The 16695-nt window shown below is 40.0% G+C and overlaps 1 protein-coding gene across 2 annotated transcripts in view; it reads right to left on the bottom strand.

The window, feature by feature from the left end:
* Positions 1-1170: 1170 nt before the first annotated feature.
* The window catches only part of GRIA4 (glutamate ionotropic receptor AMPA type subunit 4), a 215986-nt gene continuing 200461 nt past the window's right edge, over positions 1171-16695 (bottom strand). Inside the window, exons 14-16 of one of the 2 annotated variants that reach the window (XM_059838630.1) lie at positions 11190-11304; positions 8804-8938; positions 1171-2276 (exon numbers count right to left, since the gene is read on the bottom strand). In XM_059838630.1, coding sequence (XP_059694613.1) covers positions 2112-2276; positions 8804-8938; positions 11190-11304 — 415 coding nt within the window. In that variant the 3' untranslated portion in view covers positions 1171-2111. The remainder of the gene's footprint in view (positions 2277-8803; positions 8939-11189; positions 11305-16695) is intronic. The other variant, XM_059838631.1, reaches the window with a different exon arrangement.

Below are 16695 nucleotides of genomic sequence, written 5' to 3'. Positions count from 1 at the left end.
GCACACACTATAGTTTTCATGCCTGAGGGCAAGCATCACCTTATTTTCATGTTTGCCTGCACTGCCAAGCTCTCTATAAGAACTGGTCTCCGTCAGCCTGTGTTAAGGCTACTGGAAGGATTTAGGCTCTTGCTGCTGTGGTTCAGCTGTCTGGCATTTTAAGGTCTACTTTAAGATGAAGTCATCCACTCTCATTCTCTATTTCTCCCCAGTAGCTATAAAAGGTCCCTATAGAGCATTTGGGGCAAGAAACTCATATTTATGCTGTTGATATCTGGAGTGAAACTAAGCCCTGCTTTGCAACTCTGTGGCTGTCTTTGCTGGACAGCAGGAGCATCAGCTCAGCAGGGTCTGGCTGCTGTTTTTGGCAGCAGCTGGGGCTTGGTCCCTGCTGGGCAGCTTTGGGCTTTGGGCTCCACCTGGGGCCCGCTCTCCTCCCCATGAGAGCCCTGGGGGCTGAGAGAAGCACCAGCACCAGGCTCTGGGGAAAAGTAAGCCACTGGAACATGGCCCCTCATGGGTCTGGGAAACTCAGGAGCTATGATTGCTCCAAGTCTGAATTCACCTGCAGTCTGGGCTCTGGCACGTGGCTGTTACACTGTTGGCAACACTCTGGATTTGGACCCCACTGAGGCCAAGGAGACTGACCATCACAGAACAGACTGGCTGTAACTTTGCACCTACAGACATGCCTGCTCCCGCTGACATCTGGCTTTTATTCAAATGGTGGCTGCTAGTCTTTCCCAGGCATGGCACTGACAGGCTGGGTGATGAAAACTGAGGCTCTTGGACACCACGCAGGCTGCAGTTATCATCTATCACATCAGTCTCAAGGACTGTCCTTTGTACTTCCTTGCTCCCTGGCATCTCATTCCCTGACTACCCAGAGGACAAGCACTATCACTAAATGGTTCAGGAAGGTGTTTAGTGACTAGTACTAAAATACTTAGTGAATAATCATGACAATTCTTTAGCTGCTCAGAGTCCTTCCTCCCAATTTAAGTCCCTTAAAAGCACTTTAGAAATGTGCAGGGACTCAGACTGACTCTGACAAGATTCTGAATCCTGTTGTAGGATATGAACGGCCCTTTTCTATTTTCCAGGTGGCATCCCTAATGATCAGAAAACAACTCAAGCTCTGTCAATATTATAAGAACAATCGTTGTTTTATTCTTTTTGGTGGGTACAAAAACCACAGTTTCTTACACAGAACAAGATTATAAATAATATCTGTAACATGAGTGACCCGTAGTCTCTTTTTCTACACTGCAGACTGATGAAGTACTCTAAACATTTTATCATTTTGTTTCTTGTATTAGACAGATGCAAATCTGTGGAACACGGAATGATGGAACAGAATGAAGGTAACAGCAAACAAGAGGATGACCAACAACTTTTATAAAAAAAAATTCTCTGAATTTTATTACAGTGATGGCATTTTATATCAATTATTGCAATGATTTTTCCCTAAGATGGTTAGAAAAAAGAATTGTGTTGTCCTCTACTGAATTTACATCAGTTAAAAAGCAAGCATGTTTCAATATTTCTCTTTTTCCAAAGAAAATGTAAATAATTTCTTTATTTTTTTTTCACAGGATTTACATATTTATTATTTTTTTATCACAGTTTAGTGATTCATTTCTACAGCTGAACAGCTGAGTAATCTTCCATTGTATATATTGATGTTCTGGAGACACAGGTTAGCATGTTCATTGACTTCTATAGCTATTTTTCTCTCTTTGTCAAGACAAAGACCAAAATGGGGTCCTTTCTGAGCATGTTCTTCACAGTTTAATGCGCTAAATTGGCAAGTCTTATTAGTTTTAAGTCCACTGAAGTGAAATTTGTTGCTGTTAATACACCCTTCCCAGCCCCCTCCCCCCAACAAAACTAAATTATGAATTTTCCTGATATAAAATCTGAGTTTGGGTTTCCGAGCTGAGCTCATGCACACATTGTTGCTGATGATGTCTGGCGCATTTGGACGTACTTCCCTTTCTCAGCCAAATCATTAGTTCATCAATGACACTCCCATGTCGTTACAGTCTGTGCTGTGTTCCCATCAGTCACCAACACAGTTTGATTAAGGCACTCAATTAATTTTTTGGTTTTTATGGTAGGTCCGATGCAATTACAGCCAATCCTGAACTTTGTCTAATTGCAGTTCCAGTGTGCACGGCCTTCGGGCAGTCGGGAGTCAATACGCGTCCGTTCTCTCCCACGCTCCCTGTGATGGATAATCTGGCTTTGTTTCTTATGGCTTCAGAAAAGGTAAGCTGGGTTTGAAGAAGAAGCAGAAGAGAGGAAAGTGTTATAATGTTTCTGTTCTTCAACCAACCAGGACACAGCAAACACCAAAATAATAAATTTTAGACATCTGCATTTTTTCATGTTAACGTTAAATATAGAAATAGTAATCATCATAAATATAATACATAGCACTTAATTCTACTGAGGAAAAAAGAATTTCAATTTCATTATAATAAATTGTTACTGATTTAAATATAAAATCTGAAATTGATAATGAAATTAACTGAAGCAGTAATACGTTCATCTAAACTGCTTTAAACTAAATTTATATACAGTAAGAAGACCTTTTGGAACCTGAAAGCATTAGTATCTGTGGATGAAGTCATGCACAGGTGTTTATAGGTTTTGACCTTCAACTAGGAATGCCAGGATAAAATATGACTACTGAAAATTGTTTATAAATTGCAATAACTTTATCAGCTATCTGGCAATTCCGTCATTCAAATCTAAAGAAATTATTACTTATTTTCACAATGGAAATATTTAGTATCAGGAAATCTGAGAACTGTCCTCAAATCTCTTTCATATATATATTTTCTTACAATTAGAGAAGGTGATACCTTTCAAAGAAAATGTAATTTATTGAGAGAAAATTCAGTTTTATACAGTTTTCTACATTATGTATAAATATCCCATAAGAAGGTTTAAATTTTAAATCAGAACAAAATATCTTGTTGAGATTACTCAAGAAAAAATGTCTGGATTTGTTCAAGGATTTATAGTTATGCCATCTAATTTTAGTCATCAAATAATCAGTAGCTAAATCTGAAAATCTAATAGGGCTCTCTCAAGTGATTATAAAAAAAATGCCAAGATGACTAGTTTAAAGTAAATGATTTCCAGATTGCTAAAATTAGGCTAAGTGTCTAAGGTAAAAAAATGCATCAAGGCATCCAAACTATAGTACATTAAAAGAAATTTTAGAGATAAACATGTTAAGATATTAATTAGTGGGGAAATCTGATTTTTAGTCAGGAGAAACTATGTAAAAGCAGGGATGCAGTCTGAAATACTAATTGGGAAGAAAGGGAGGTAGGAGCATTCACATAGGAGCAAAAGGATAAGAAACATCATAAAGTCGTTTTGTTTGCTTTATTACTAATCTCTGCATTTTGAACTTTATCCCTCTGAGCCCAGTTTCTCTTTCTGAGGTAGCAGTGAAATCCTGAGCTGCTGTTTTTATATGTGGTTTATTTTATATATGAGTATATAGGGATGAGGAAGAGCCCTTAAAACTCCCGAACATTTCCACTGCTTCGGGTGCACTTCTGGGGAAATGCACCAGTCTAATATTGCATCGTTATCAGTAGCTGCTTCAAAAAGTTATCAAAAATACAGCAGCTCTTTGTGGCACAGTCAGAACTTGGATTTAAAAGCAGCATTGCAAACCAATTACCCTAAACACTTCAGCCCTCAAAACCACCCAAATTCAGGAAAAGGCCTCAGCTTAGAGAGGGCATTATGGCATTCTCCTTATACTGGAAATCCTTGGCTTTGGAAAGGAAAATTATCCCTTGAAACCTTTCTCTGCCACCACTGTACTTTGTGACAGGGACTGTTGCCAAATATATCTTGATCAAAACCAACACCCAGATACAAAATGTGTAGCAGAGGTGATGAGAAAGTGGGGAACTGGGCCTATACATTACCAAGAACTTCAACTACTTCCCAGCAGCAAGTAAGAATCTCTGCATTTGCAAAGCACAGACACAATCAATGTGGTACAGATCCACATGGTGCATGTGCTGAGTCCCACTGCAAATGGACACTGGTAACTGCAGAAGTGCAGAGATCATGTTCTGGTCAATGGCAAGAAAAAAACTAAAGGTGCTTTAGTGTGGCAGAGGGATGAGAGTCCAAACCAGATTAGAAAGCAAACTTGGGTGGAAAAGGGACAACTTGCTCCAGATGGGTTAAATTTCCCAGAAAGTCATCATTGTCTAAGGAGTCTCTCCAGCACACCCATCAGCTATCTGTTCATGGCCATTCAGAGCTTCCCACTGGGAAATCTGAGTCAGAGCACTCAGATTTGTACGGGACATACATGTTCTATGTAACTGTGCTAACTCAGTCTAAATAACTTTCTGGCCATTGACAACGCACTCAGGACAGAAAGACAATAAAAGGGATCCAGGATAAATAAAAAAGATAAAAAAAGAGAACAACACTTTCTCAGCAGCCTTCCACAGAAGAACAGAAAAGCTGCAAGGAAATAACTCTTGTCCTCAGTGCAAGACTAACAACAGCTCAGCAACACACCACAGGACAACTCAGACACTTACAAAGCCAGGAGGAGCAGGTCAAACTTGTACTTGGGACAGTGCCATAAAGCCAAGTAACCAGGTAGGCGTCTGCTCTGTGTTCTAAACTGTGTTATAGGTAACAAGCCAGGCTAGTACTCTGCTGAACTGTGCTGCTACAACTTCAGATTTATGGCCTGGATGCAGAAACAGTTTTGGGAGTGGCTGGGATAAGAGGGAAAAGTCTCGGTATTTACTGTGAATATTACGCAAACCGTGAAAGTCTCCTTTCAGTAAGTGTATAAGGTTAATAGTGATAATGTATTTTCAAATTTGTCATTAGTTTTGATCAGATTAGTTGTTAAATTAATCACCTGAAAACACTGACTGCCCTGTTCATAGAGAGGAAATGGGAATTTTGGAAAATGATATCCTCAGTCTGTGTAATACAAATATCCTAGCCTGTGTGGGTTCTTTTGTTGTTCAGGCTCCCCTAGTACTTGGGTCACATGGAGGTGGCTTTGGCACAAATATCGAAGATCAACTTTTAATGTATCTTTCTCTCTTTACTATGAAATTGGAAGTATACAAGTCAAAATAAGTACATTACACACTTACTGAGCCATCCTGTAGCACTTCACCTTTTTTTGTAGTTAATTGTAATAGTGATGTTTTTCATTGCTTTTTGTAGTTTTGCAATTAGTTTCATTCATTAGTTATAAACAACAGCATGGGATGGGAGAGCAAGAGAAGGCAGCTGAGCTGGAAGCTGGTTCCTGAGCTTCATGGCCCACTGAGAAGGCCATGGAGAGATGGTGGTGGAGGCTGGCTGGATACTGGAACAACCCCTTCAAAACCCGTGGGTTTGGGGTGAGGAACTCAGCAGGGCTTTGCCTTAGAGCAGATGGACAGAAGGATGTTAAGCTCCTCTCTGCTCTCGCTATCAGCTCTACTTGCACACTAAGGGCTTAATACTAATGGAAAAACTGCTGCCCGGAGGAGGAGAAAAGGATTGTTCCCTCCTTAAAGCAAACTTTCTTCCTTCTCTTCAGCAGATGAAACTGCCTGCCAGTGCTTCTGAATGTCCTTATCCCACATATATAGACTAATCCATTACTATATAGGCCAGTCCACACATTCAGACTAGTCCCTCATTTTCATTTTCAGCTGCCTTGCAGGAAGGGTAAATTTCCCTCAGATAACTCACATTTAACTGTACGAAACTAAAATAAAATTCAGGGTAATGAATATTAATTTTCAGGAGTGTTATTTAAGCTATTTTATATTAGTTTAAAACTTATACCATTAAAACTATTTGATGTTAGCTTAAAAAGTCAGATGTGTTGGTTACTCATGCAGGTTAGAACCACCAGGCATCTTTCCATATTAGCAAGTTTTAGTTCCAATACGATCTCTTTACTCCTTGGATAAAAAACCTCCAAAAAACCATATCAAAGTTTTCAAAATGTGTAAGACAGACATATTTCCACAGAAATATGTGCAGCCATTATCGTGGGCTCTGTAATGCTGCCAGCTAAACAGGGGTTTATGACTAGCATGTGTATGAACAGATGGCCCAGTCCCCCTGTGCAGTGTGGCACACAGACACCTCTCGCTGCCAGTGTGGCCAGGAGAGGATGATTGGGCCTTGGCAGTCTCCCACATATCACCATAAACATTTTTATAAGAAGTTCACTTGAAATTTCTCGATGTCACGTAAATACTATGTCAAATAAGCAAAAAGAAGCATTTCAGAAGTCTGTAAATATTTGATCAAAATCCTAGTGATTTTTTTTTGCGAATTTTAAAAGCCTGTACCCTAAAATGTTAATTATGAGAAGTTTTGACTGACCCAAAAGTGAATTTTCAGTAAAATAAAATGCAACATTATTGTATCTTTTTTGTGTTGTTTAAAACATATTTTATCCAGTAGGAATTCATCTTTGTGATAAAACAAGTTCCACAGAAATCCAAACTTAAGAGTAAGATGCTTACAATCTTTCCTTTAAATACAAAACTCAGTTAGCTCTGCTTTATTATAAGAAAACACTAAGATTAAAAAAATTCTTCAAGTATAATCAGTGTCTGTTGCAATGAAATAACAGAGCTGGGTGGCAACTGTGGGGATTGTCAAGTCATGCCATGTTTAGCTCGCTCAGCCAACTGGGGTCAGGTCAGTATTTGAATGAAAGCTTAATTTTTTTGTTTGCTTTTTTTAAGAGTGTATTTTGAATGCACGGCACTCCGTAAACTTGATAAGGAATATGTTTTCTGGGATTCTTACTTTTATACCAGCCTGGGGACACTTTCAGTGAACACATCACTAAAGAATTTAAAGGAAAAAGCACACTTCTCTTGCAGTTGGCACAATGATGTGCAGAGGATTACTTCTTTTTAAGACCCTTATTACTGCCAGAAGGGAGTGAATTTGGGAAATTTCATATTAGCATCTGGAAGTCCTGTGTTCCAGTTCAGAGTAATGAGCCCTGGACTCTTGGAGTCCCCTTGGCACATAGCATGCCTCACATTTTCTCTAGTGAATAAAGTGCACAGCTAACACTTTTTTTTTTTTAACATGGGGAAATTGGCAGCTCTGTTGCAATTAGAATATACCCAGGGTCATGACTCTTTCTAGAACAAGGAAGAAAAGAAAAGCCCACAGAAGAGTGTGTAGGGGACAGTTTCCCAGCCAGCCCCGTCCCTCGCGCCCCGAGAACCCACCTATTCCTCGCAGTGCTCCAGCTATCATGCTCACACACCATTCTCTGCTCACTCTGTGTTTGCTCTGTACTGTATGGTGCGGTACTGAACGGGCTGTGCCTTTAGGCTGTAAGCTCCTCGGGACAGGGACCTGTTGTGTGTCTGGCACACTTCACCTACTGTACAGCGCCGTCTACTCCAGCGCTATATAAATAATAAATAAAAAATCATAAGTGCATCTCCAGTTGTTTCCTACAAGCTTTTTTTTTTTTTTTTTTCCCCTAGGTGGCAACATATTATTCATCTCATTTCCTTAAATTTGTGTTTTCTACTTCCACCATAGAGGGATAGCTCAGGAAAATGTAGCTGAAGATAGCTGTTAGCAGAGGAGACGTGGCTTGCTGTTTGCAAGGGCAAGGGAGCTCTAGCATGACAGGGTAGGGTGCTAGCTGCACGTTCACTTGTAAAGCAGCCAGCATAGCTTGGGAGCTACGTAAACGTTATATTTAGAAGCTCAATTTGCTGCTGCGTGCCATTTCCAAAGGTCATGGAAGTTGATTTGTCTAATGATTAGTTGGCAAAATACTCACTGTACGGATGAGAGCAAGTACATTGGTAAACCATCCCTGCACACCTACTCAGGGGAGCTATGCAGATCGCAGCTCGGCAGCATCAGTGCTTCAGCCTCCAAAATCACTGTGTGAATGTCTAAAATACACTAGTCTTGACCTAGGTAAGGGGGTTTGTTACTGAAAGCTGAGGATGATAATCAAGGTCTATCCCTGGTTAGTGACTCTTTGTGACTATTATAGTGGGCAAAAGTTGACCTGAAGCAGGATATTGTGGGGAGGGAAAAAAAAAAAAAAAAAAAAAAGCCACACAATTAGCATAAAACATGTATCAAAGGGAGGGTGAAGGCAGAGGGAGAGGAGGAGGGAGAGAAGGTAAAACAACATTTAGACTTCTTGTAACAGTGCCTTTTCTTCCATTAGGTTGGCTATGGTTCAGTGATGTTGCCTATCCTAAATCTTGTTTACAGATAGGGCCAACATTGACTAATACAGGCTTGCAGCAATCTGTCACTAGTCGAGTGCAAACCTTTCAGAAAACAGACTTTCCAATCATAATCATGTACTTAAAAACTGGCCCTCTGGATATATAGTTTCTTATTTAAAATAGTTGTCATCTCTCAACTGATTTGACAACTTTGAGTTGTTCAAAATGTATTTTTCATATTAAAAATTTCTTGCAATGCAGATGTCTATTAGCAACATAGAATAATGTACTGTACATCTGCAGCCAAAAGAACTGAACCACTTTGCACTGAAGTTTTCCAAAATATAAAGCTCTGTTCAGAAGCAAGCACCACTAGACAGACATGTCACAACACTGCGTTACAAGATGCATCACCCACTGGCTGTAGTAGGCCCTAAGTCCTACCCCTAAATTTTAATACTTTCGGTTCCATATACGTTGTAACCTTCTCTATAAGTTGCTAAATTCTGGGTATTCTGCGAGGAAGTTGGGTTAAAAGTCTGTGCACTCTTTGCCACCTTCATTCGTTTCGCCTCTGCCCTGGACTTGTAACAGAACTCTATCAAAGCCACCAGCATTGCCAAGCCCAAGCCTCCAACCAGAATGTAGAAGACTCCAGCAACGTTGCTGAGACTCAAGGCACTCGTCTTGTCCTGGGAAAACAGAAGTGACACAGTTAACCCTGGAAAATGGATCCCAAGAAGCACAGAACACACATTAAAACGTTAGAAATAGACAAGTAACAATGTTTAGCTGAAATTTAATGACAGATGTTTACATACTTTAGCAAAATTTGACCTATCTGGATCCATAAAATATATTTTAAGCAACTAGTTTTCCTTGTTGGCGTAACAAAATATTTAAAGTATATTGCCAACATATCAGGATGTCATTGCTTGCTGACTGCAAAGCATTACTCCTGTGACATGGAGAATTAAACAATGACATGTCTAGCTCTATTTAGGGGACGTTTCAGCACTGATACGAAACTGCATTTATGTAAAGTTCTTCAGAAGCCTTGAAATCCAGAAATCCATTTTATATCAGACAAGACTCTGCTTGATCTTTACAAAAACCAGTAATTGTACGTGTGATAGGCATTGCTGTTAATTTAAAAGATCCAGACTGAGCTTCTGATACTTAAATGACAGGCAAAAATAACATGTGAGGCTCATGTTCTTTCTTTGAACGAACACTTCCTTTGAAAGTGCACACTGTTCCATACACATTGTGATATATTTGCCTCTTACCTATTCTTGTATTTTGTTTTTACTATGGATACAGTTCTGGAACATGCCCATGGACTACTAAGCTCAGTAACAGTATACTTCTAAATATCAATTTATGCAATTTAACACATTTTTCATAATTTAGATAAAAGTGAGGATTTTCTTTAGCAAAGTATTAAATATTCATCATTTTAAAATCACCTTCTTGGGTGTATTGTAGTAAATAACTATTCTACATTTCTCTATACTTCACTGCTTAGTTATGAATCACATTTTTTTGCCTTGAAATCCATGTGCTTTTCCAGCACAGTTCTCAAGGAACTCTCTCAGGATTGACTTCATATGCTACATCGTATGCCTTAAAATACTTATAAAGCTTTATTCTTATGCAGACTATATAATCTTTAGCTTAAGTAAGGAGAGTATTTAACTTCTGATTTTAATCTCTATGAAATTTTAACTTACGTAGACTGCAAAAAATTTGGATGTTTAATTTAAAGAGGCACTATTCATTGTGTAATCAGTAGATCAGCGCAGTAAAGGTTCCCATGGATGTACAGAGGTGATTGGGGCTTATAGCTGGGTTCTGCTTTGTCTGTGCCTTTTTAGCTGGCTAGGAAGAGCCTAAGTATCTTGGAGATTACTGTCCCTCTGGTGGCAATTGCTAACATGGTGCTTGGTGCTTGCAAACAAGGAGGAGGCAGGACTGAGAAAGACCTGCCCTAATGTAGGCAGTGGGTTGATGCTTTCTCAGCTGTTATTTACAGATACTTTGCCATCCTCTTAAATGGTTTTCACTCCTTTTTTTCAAAGCACTTGCCAGAAAAAGTGAAATGTGTTGAAAGCTTCTTTCCCACATTAATTTTATCAAGGTAAGTCTCGAGACATGCAGGCAGCAAGCAGTCAGTGCCTGTCTCCCTTCCTTTTAGCTGTGGCTGCAGAGGCTGGCATGGAGTCAGGTACTGTGAAGAAATGTCAGACTCCTCAAACACAGGGCTGGCACTGACTGTGGTGTTTCCCAGCCACCAGAAAATACCCGGTTCTGGGTCTGTCCCCATAAAGAGAAGGAGCTGTCAGCCCTTTGGAGCTACCAGGACTACTGTTTGTGTATGGACTAAGATAAACACTGGAAACTGTAGAAATTATTAGTTGCTGAAGCCTTTCACTTCAAAGCTCAATCTAAGTTTTCCTTGGCCCTCAAGGAGCCAGGGACATCCCCAAATGCTGCAAGACACCACCTTCCTGGCCAGCAATGAAAGGCAATCCTTCCTGCTAGTATTTCTTCTTTTCAGAAAACTGCTGAGGTAGGCCAGCTCCTAAAGAAGGTGTGAAGAGCATTTCCTAAGCAGTCAGTGGGAAAAGTCCATAGCCTCCAGGCAGGAGGGAAGCAACTAATCCAGACTGCCTCTTCCAAATCCAAAAATCTGCTTTATATTTCTACTGAAACATATATATTGCTCTGAATATGTGGGATGATGTTTGGTGATTTATATTACTGAAGACTTAAAAATGCAATAGTGCTTCCTTAAATCAAAGCGTGACTGCCATCAAGATGGGCCAAAGTTGATTCATTCTGTGTCTACAGCTGCTTATTTCATTTCTATGTCATTTTGTTTATTACTTCCTCTACTGCTTTGTGAACACGATAGTTAGGTCCCGAACTGTAGCGACTGACCTTACTTCCAGAGTCCTTGGGTCCACATTCACCTTTATCGTACCACCATTTGTTTTTCAGCTTGTCTAAGACGCCTGCCTCACTGAGTTTCAAAACGGCAAGGTTTACAGGAGTTCTTCACGTGGAAAATAACATAAATAACATTATATATGTTATTTTATGTTATTCAAGTAAAACTACATAGAATCGCATTGCAAAGTGACAGAGCAGAGGCCACAGTGGGTGCTATGTCATGTACTGTTGGCCCAGGTTTAGAGACAGACATAAGACCGGGACCTGCTCCATCGCTTTAGGTAACAGGCACATACTGCTGGGGAAGATTTGTAAATAAATAGTATGCAATTACTGTGAACCCAAAACTATTGGCATACACATATTAACAACATACCCCTCAGAGAAATATGTAAGACAACTGCATATGTGTCTTAAAAACCATTAATTTGTGTTTCTTGCTTTCAATCTATTTTTAGGTTGGATGCATACAAACTAATAATATGATTTGGCCATAGGTATTTCATTTACTGCCCTCAAAATGATCCTGACAAGAAAAGAAGATGCTTTCTGCAGTGTGCTGCCCATAACCATTTGGCACAGCCCTGTAATAGGAGGTCTGCATGCAAATAACTTGGGGGCAGAGCTGCAAATATCCCCTTATCCTCAGCTAGGAATGACAGCGAGTCTTCCATTTTCATTTCCCGTTTCAACATTATTTTAAAATACAAAGTTTTTCCTTAAATCTCACATATTCATGTCAATATTCAAGGGTCCCACGCTGGTGATAAATTTCTACTTGGAACAGCTATTTTTATGGGTGGTATTTGCTGTGGGTGACATAACAGAGTTTAATATTGAAATGAAACCTAATCCAGTGCCTTAGAATCATGAAATGCTATAGGTTTACAGTGAAGTTGCTTAAACTCATTGAATAATCTTAGGGTATTATGGTAATGCCCCACTTCATGCAGATCTATCACTATATGTTTTTAAAAAGTATTAAATTATTAACAGACTTATTTTATGTACTTTCCACTTCAAATTGTTGCCCAAGTCCTAATGGAATTATGCAGTAGGCATATGGATATCTATTTATGTGCAGGTGTGCATGCAAATACAATATATATCAGAGAAGCAGGGAGATAAACAGAAATGGCATGTGATAGATAGACTTCTGGTGATGTTAAATGACCTGATCCAGTGTATGCCAGCAGATTTCTATGGGAAAATTTATCTCCCATAATATGCCATAATTCATTCATTACTTGAACATTAACTTAAGGATTCAAGGCTTAATAAATAAATACCCAGTGCAAACATTAATTAGTATAGTGTAACTGAACCTACTAAAATAGTTTGAATTGGCAAGGAAAGGGGCTTATTGCACTCTATAACTGGTTTAACTGGAAATCCCCAAATGCTTATGTATTATTATATTTGTGTAGGTTTGTAAATAGCTATTTAATACACAAGTAACAGCTTCTGAGCCTCGTATGCTTTCTTAGCTCTAGGGACCCTGCCTCTTTATACATTCTGGCTACTCTTTCTATATGTACCTAAAGTGAGGGGATTCACCTCACCTCAATATTTGCACCCCTAAATTATGCCCCAAGCTCTGTCTGTCTGTCCAGACCTCCCTGAGGTTAATGGGAAAAGGTAGGTACCTCCAAATGGTGGGCCTTGATACCAATATCAACAAAGGATGATGCTGAGATGCCTGTCTCTTCATTTACTGCTGAGGAAGCCTTGGAGCCTTGGAGAAATTTTTAACAGCCACAGTTGGGTGAGAGGATTTCCCAGGAACTCTCAAGTGATTAAGTAAAGGAAAAGCTTCATCCACTTTCCAAATCCCACACATTTAATTCATATGCAATACTCTGCTTCTAGAAACAAAAATGTCCATTTTTTGCTCTTTTCCAGTATTCAAACTTAAATTTTGCCTGAAGGCTTCTGGCAGCAGGCTGTGCAGGTTGACAGTGGAACATGAGAGTCCCACAGCTGTGAAATGAGTGGGCTTGGGGTGCTGGCAAGTTGCCTGTCAACATGATCCTCCACTGGTTTCTAGTACCAGTGAAAAATAGTTAATATTATTTGAATAGCCATCCTCTGTAACATGTCATGCACTGGCACTGAGCCACATTCCCATACTCCTGAATTCTGTCAGGGCAACAGGGCTGGTTATGACAAAGGTAAGGGGACATACAGGTACTGTTCTCCCTTGGAAAATCAGAAGCCTACGGAGTTGTTGAAGATTAAACTGATAACAAGGAATAGATATGAACTCTTAAGGCCGCCAGCAAGGTGGGAACAAGTCAGAAAGCAGATGCCTTCATGTCCTTTGCTTGTTTTCTTTTTTTGTTTTTTTTTCAGCACTAACATTTTAGGCATATAAAGCCTGAAGCAGGCTGGGAATTTTTTCTTTTTTCCAACTGTAGTTACTTTAATGTCATCCTTTCTTCATTGTCTCTGCAAGGAAGCTCTCAGGTTTTCCTTTGGGAAAAGCAATCAATTTCACACTTTAAATTGCCATGCTGTCCTCAATTTCTAAGCGATCTCAATGGCAATGGTCAGCAGAGGAAGTTCCCACTTTTCACTGGGATGCAGCAGTGATGTGACTGATGCCAGGCCCTTGTTTCTCCTCTCCACGAATTTTGGTGGAAAACTTTCTGAATGCAGGCCCTGCTGAAGCTCAAGAAAGCCCCTCCTTGGCCCCTCTCCTTCTTGCCTGCCTTAACAAGGCTCTGTGACATTTCCTTCACATCTGCCCTCAGACAGTCCCAGCTGTGATGAGGGAGAAGCATTCTGAGAAAAAACTTCAAATTATATATTACAATATTTTAAAATATTTTACACCTTCAAAGTAGGATTTCTGTCCTAATTTAAATCAGGCAGCTGTGATGGGAAATGCACATGGTCCAAAATAAGGAGCCCAGACAAAGGGGCTGCAGAGTGGAAAAGGGAGGTGTTTTGCTTATGTTTTTCAGAGTCACAGCATATATACACATCTTTGCAATCACAGGAAGTGATTGCAGGTGTTGTGAATTTTAATGTATTTTAGGCTTTTATTTTGTTTGTTGGTTGCATTTTCAGTAGGAGATTTTCAACAGCTCTTAAGGAAGATGCATGTCCAGATCACCTTGGCTCTCGGGGCAAGTCACTTATTTTGGCAGTGTCAGTCACAAACTCAGAGACTACAACTTGTTACTAGATTGCTTACACAAGCAGTTGGTGAATAATCTCACTGATATTAAAGGGGACAGAAACAAAAAATTGTATGGTTTGCTGTATGTGAGCAAGAGGAACGTACTGAAGTCACATACAGGGGATAAATTCAGCATTTAAAATTAAAGTTCCCATTAAGTTCAGTATTGTATTCTTAATATGGCAGTGGAAAAAGACTATTTGGGTCTTGTTCAATTGCTTAGTGATTCCAGAATTGCTAATGTTGGGCTAAATCTTCAGCTAGAGTAAACTGGCACAGTTTGTGAAAATCAGTGTAGTTTTTTTCCAGTGTACAGCGGCTGAGGATCTCTGCTATTGTATATAAAGAGAATCCAACTGCCTCAAGTTCATGTAAAGATAATGTATGAGAAATAATAAGTGAAATTACCCTTTATCTATGGAGAAGAATTTGCCCCACGTAGTCACGGAGGAAAATTGCTGTGTGACAATGCAGGAGACCCTGGTCCTCACCCATGCGCTGAAGTCAGTGCTGGCACAGGGACACTGATTTTCTGACTTTTCATCATGTACTCAGCCCTTCTACCTCCTCTCTTGGCTTCTTACTCATTTCCTCCTATCCTGTCATCAATCACTTGATGTTGGAAGGGCCATTTTTTAAGAGCCTCAGGCTGGATCTAGAGCCAGCAACATCAGCAAAATCAGAGTGCTTTAAAATGGTATTAATGAAGTTCTGAGCTAGCTGTGTTCAGGACAACAAATGGGCAATTATAATACTTAAATCACAATACTAAGTGATTCTGAAACAAATATAGAACTCTGTCCGATGAGGATTTTAAAAATGCAATCATGGATATATTTTAGGAGCATTTTCATTACCCACTCATGGCTGAGCCATTAAGTGTAAGGTCAGACTCACAGCTGACTGAAAAACACATGGGCCACCATGTTCTTCTGCAGGCTGCCAGCAGAGACTGGAAAGAATCTACATCAGCCCAGCTTCTGTCCACCCACACTTTGTACAAACAATGGAGCAAAGTGGCAGAAACTGTCTTTCAGTTCCTTCCCGTGCACCACATGAAATGATGGCATACAGTTAGGATCTGAGGTGATACTGTCAAAAACACTCAAATGACCTGAGGTACTCACTTTTAGCTTCAATGAACTAATTAATCGGATCACTAAACCACAGGTGGCTCACACAGGGCAGCTTTCTGAAGTGTCTTTCTGAATTTTGGAAGATTGCCCCTTAAAGGGAACAATAAATGGGGAGGCTAGAGGTGATCTTTTAAGAGCAGAGAATGGAGGTAGGAGACATCCTGTTTTACAGAGCAATACAAACCTGTGGAGAACAGCTGAACTCTCTGGAAGCTCCCTCATTTCTGTGGTCTTCTGTACTATCATGAAGGGATATTGTGGCTCCACACTCTCATATTCTGAATAATGAATCTCAAATAGTAACAGCACAGTTATCAGTTAAGCTTCAGGTGCTGTATTTCTTTCAAGAGAGGAGGAGTTTCTTATTCTCATTTATGAGGGGACAAAGCCCTGCAATTTAAACTGGAGCTGCTAAAAAAAGCTTCTTTTAAAATTTGTACAATAAAAGAAGTATTCTTAACCTTCTTTAGAAGGTATGAACTTAGTTCAGGACTTGTTGGTAGTTATCAGGTTTACAAAGGTAATGCATAATGTCCTGGTTATTCCACTAATGAAAATTTGCTAGCAGAAAAGAAATAAAATACATAGAGCTCCATTAATTCAGTAGAAAAGGTTTTGACTTCAATTGATCAAGACTGTTTCTGAGCAAGGAGATGAATTTTACAGATGACAAATGGCTAAGTTATCCTTTGGGGAATCAGCCTGGCTGTAGTTTATAAGCCAGGATCAGATGCTGCTGCAATGCAGACTTTGAGAAGCGTGGGGTGCCTGCTCACCTGCACGATGTGCCTGGTCCCACCAAACACGGTCAGTGTGGGCACAGGATAGACCTGGAGCTTCCCAGGACCACTGGTACTGCCTACTCACCCAGCTGTGCCTGGGAAAAACTGTGGCAAGAAACAGGCCCAAGGCCAGATAAATGCTCACGGCAGGCTGTGTGCACTCCCAGAACCACGGGTTGAGCTCCATCATGTTCTCCATCCTTTGTTAACACTGTCCTACCCACCACATTGTCTACTGTATCCTGAACTGTCTCCTACTGTTTATTTCCACTGGCAGTGTGTTCCTTCCTCCTGCATTCACAGCTCCTCTGTTTCTCCATGAACCACACTCCTCACCTTTCTTTTCTACTCTTCCCCCCCCAACTCCTTTTTCTGTCACTTTCCACCACACC

The sequence above is a fragment of the Haemorhous mexicanus genome, chromosome 2, assembly GCF_027477595.1.
Source record: "Haemorhous mexicanus isolate bHaeMex1 chromosome 2, bHaeMex1.pri, whole genome shotgun sequence".
In the NCBI taxonomy this organism is placed as follows: domain Eukaryota; kingdom Metazoa; phylum Chordata; class Aves; order Passeriformes; family Fringillidae; genus Haemorhous; species Haemorhous mexicanus.
The sequence above is the reverse complement of the archived record's forward strand: the minus strand, read 5'-3'. Positions and strand labels throughout refer to the sequence as shown.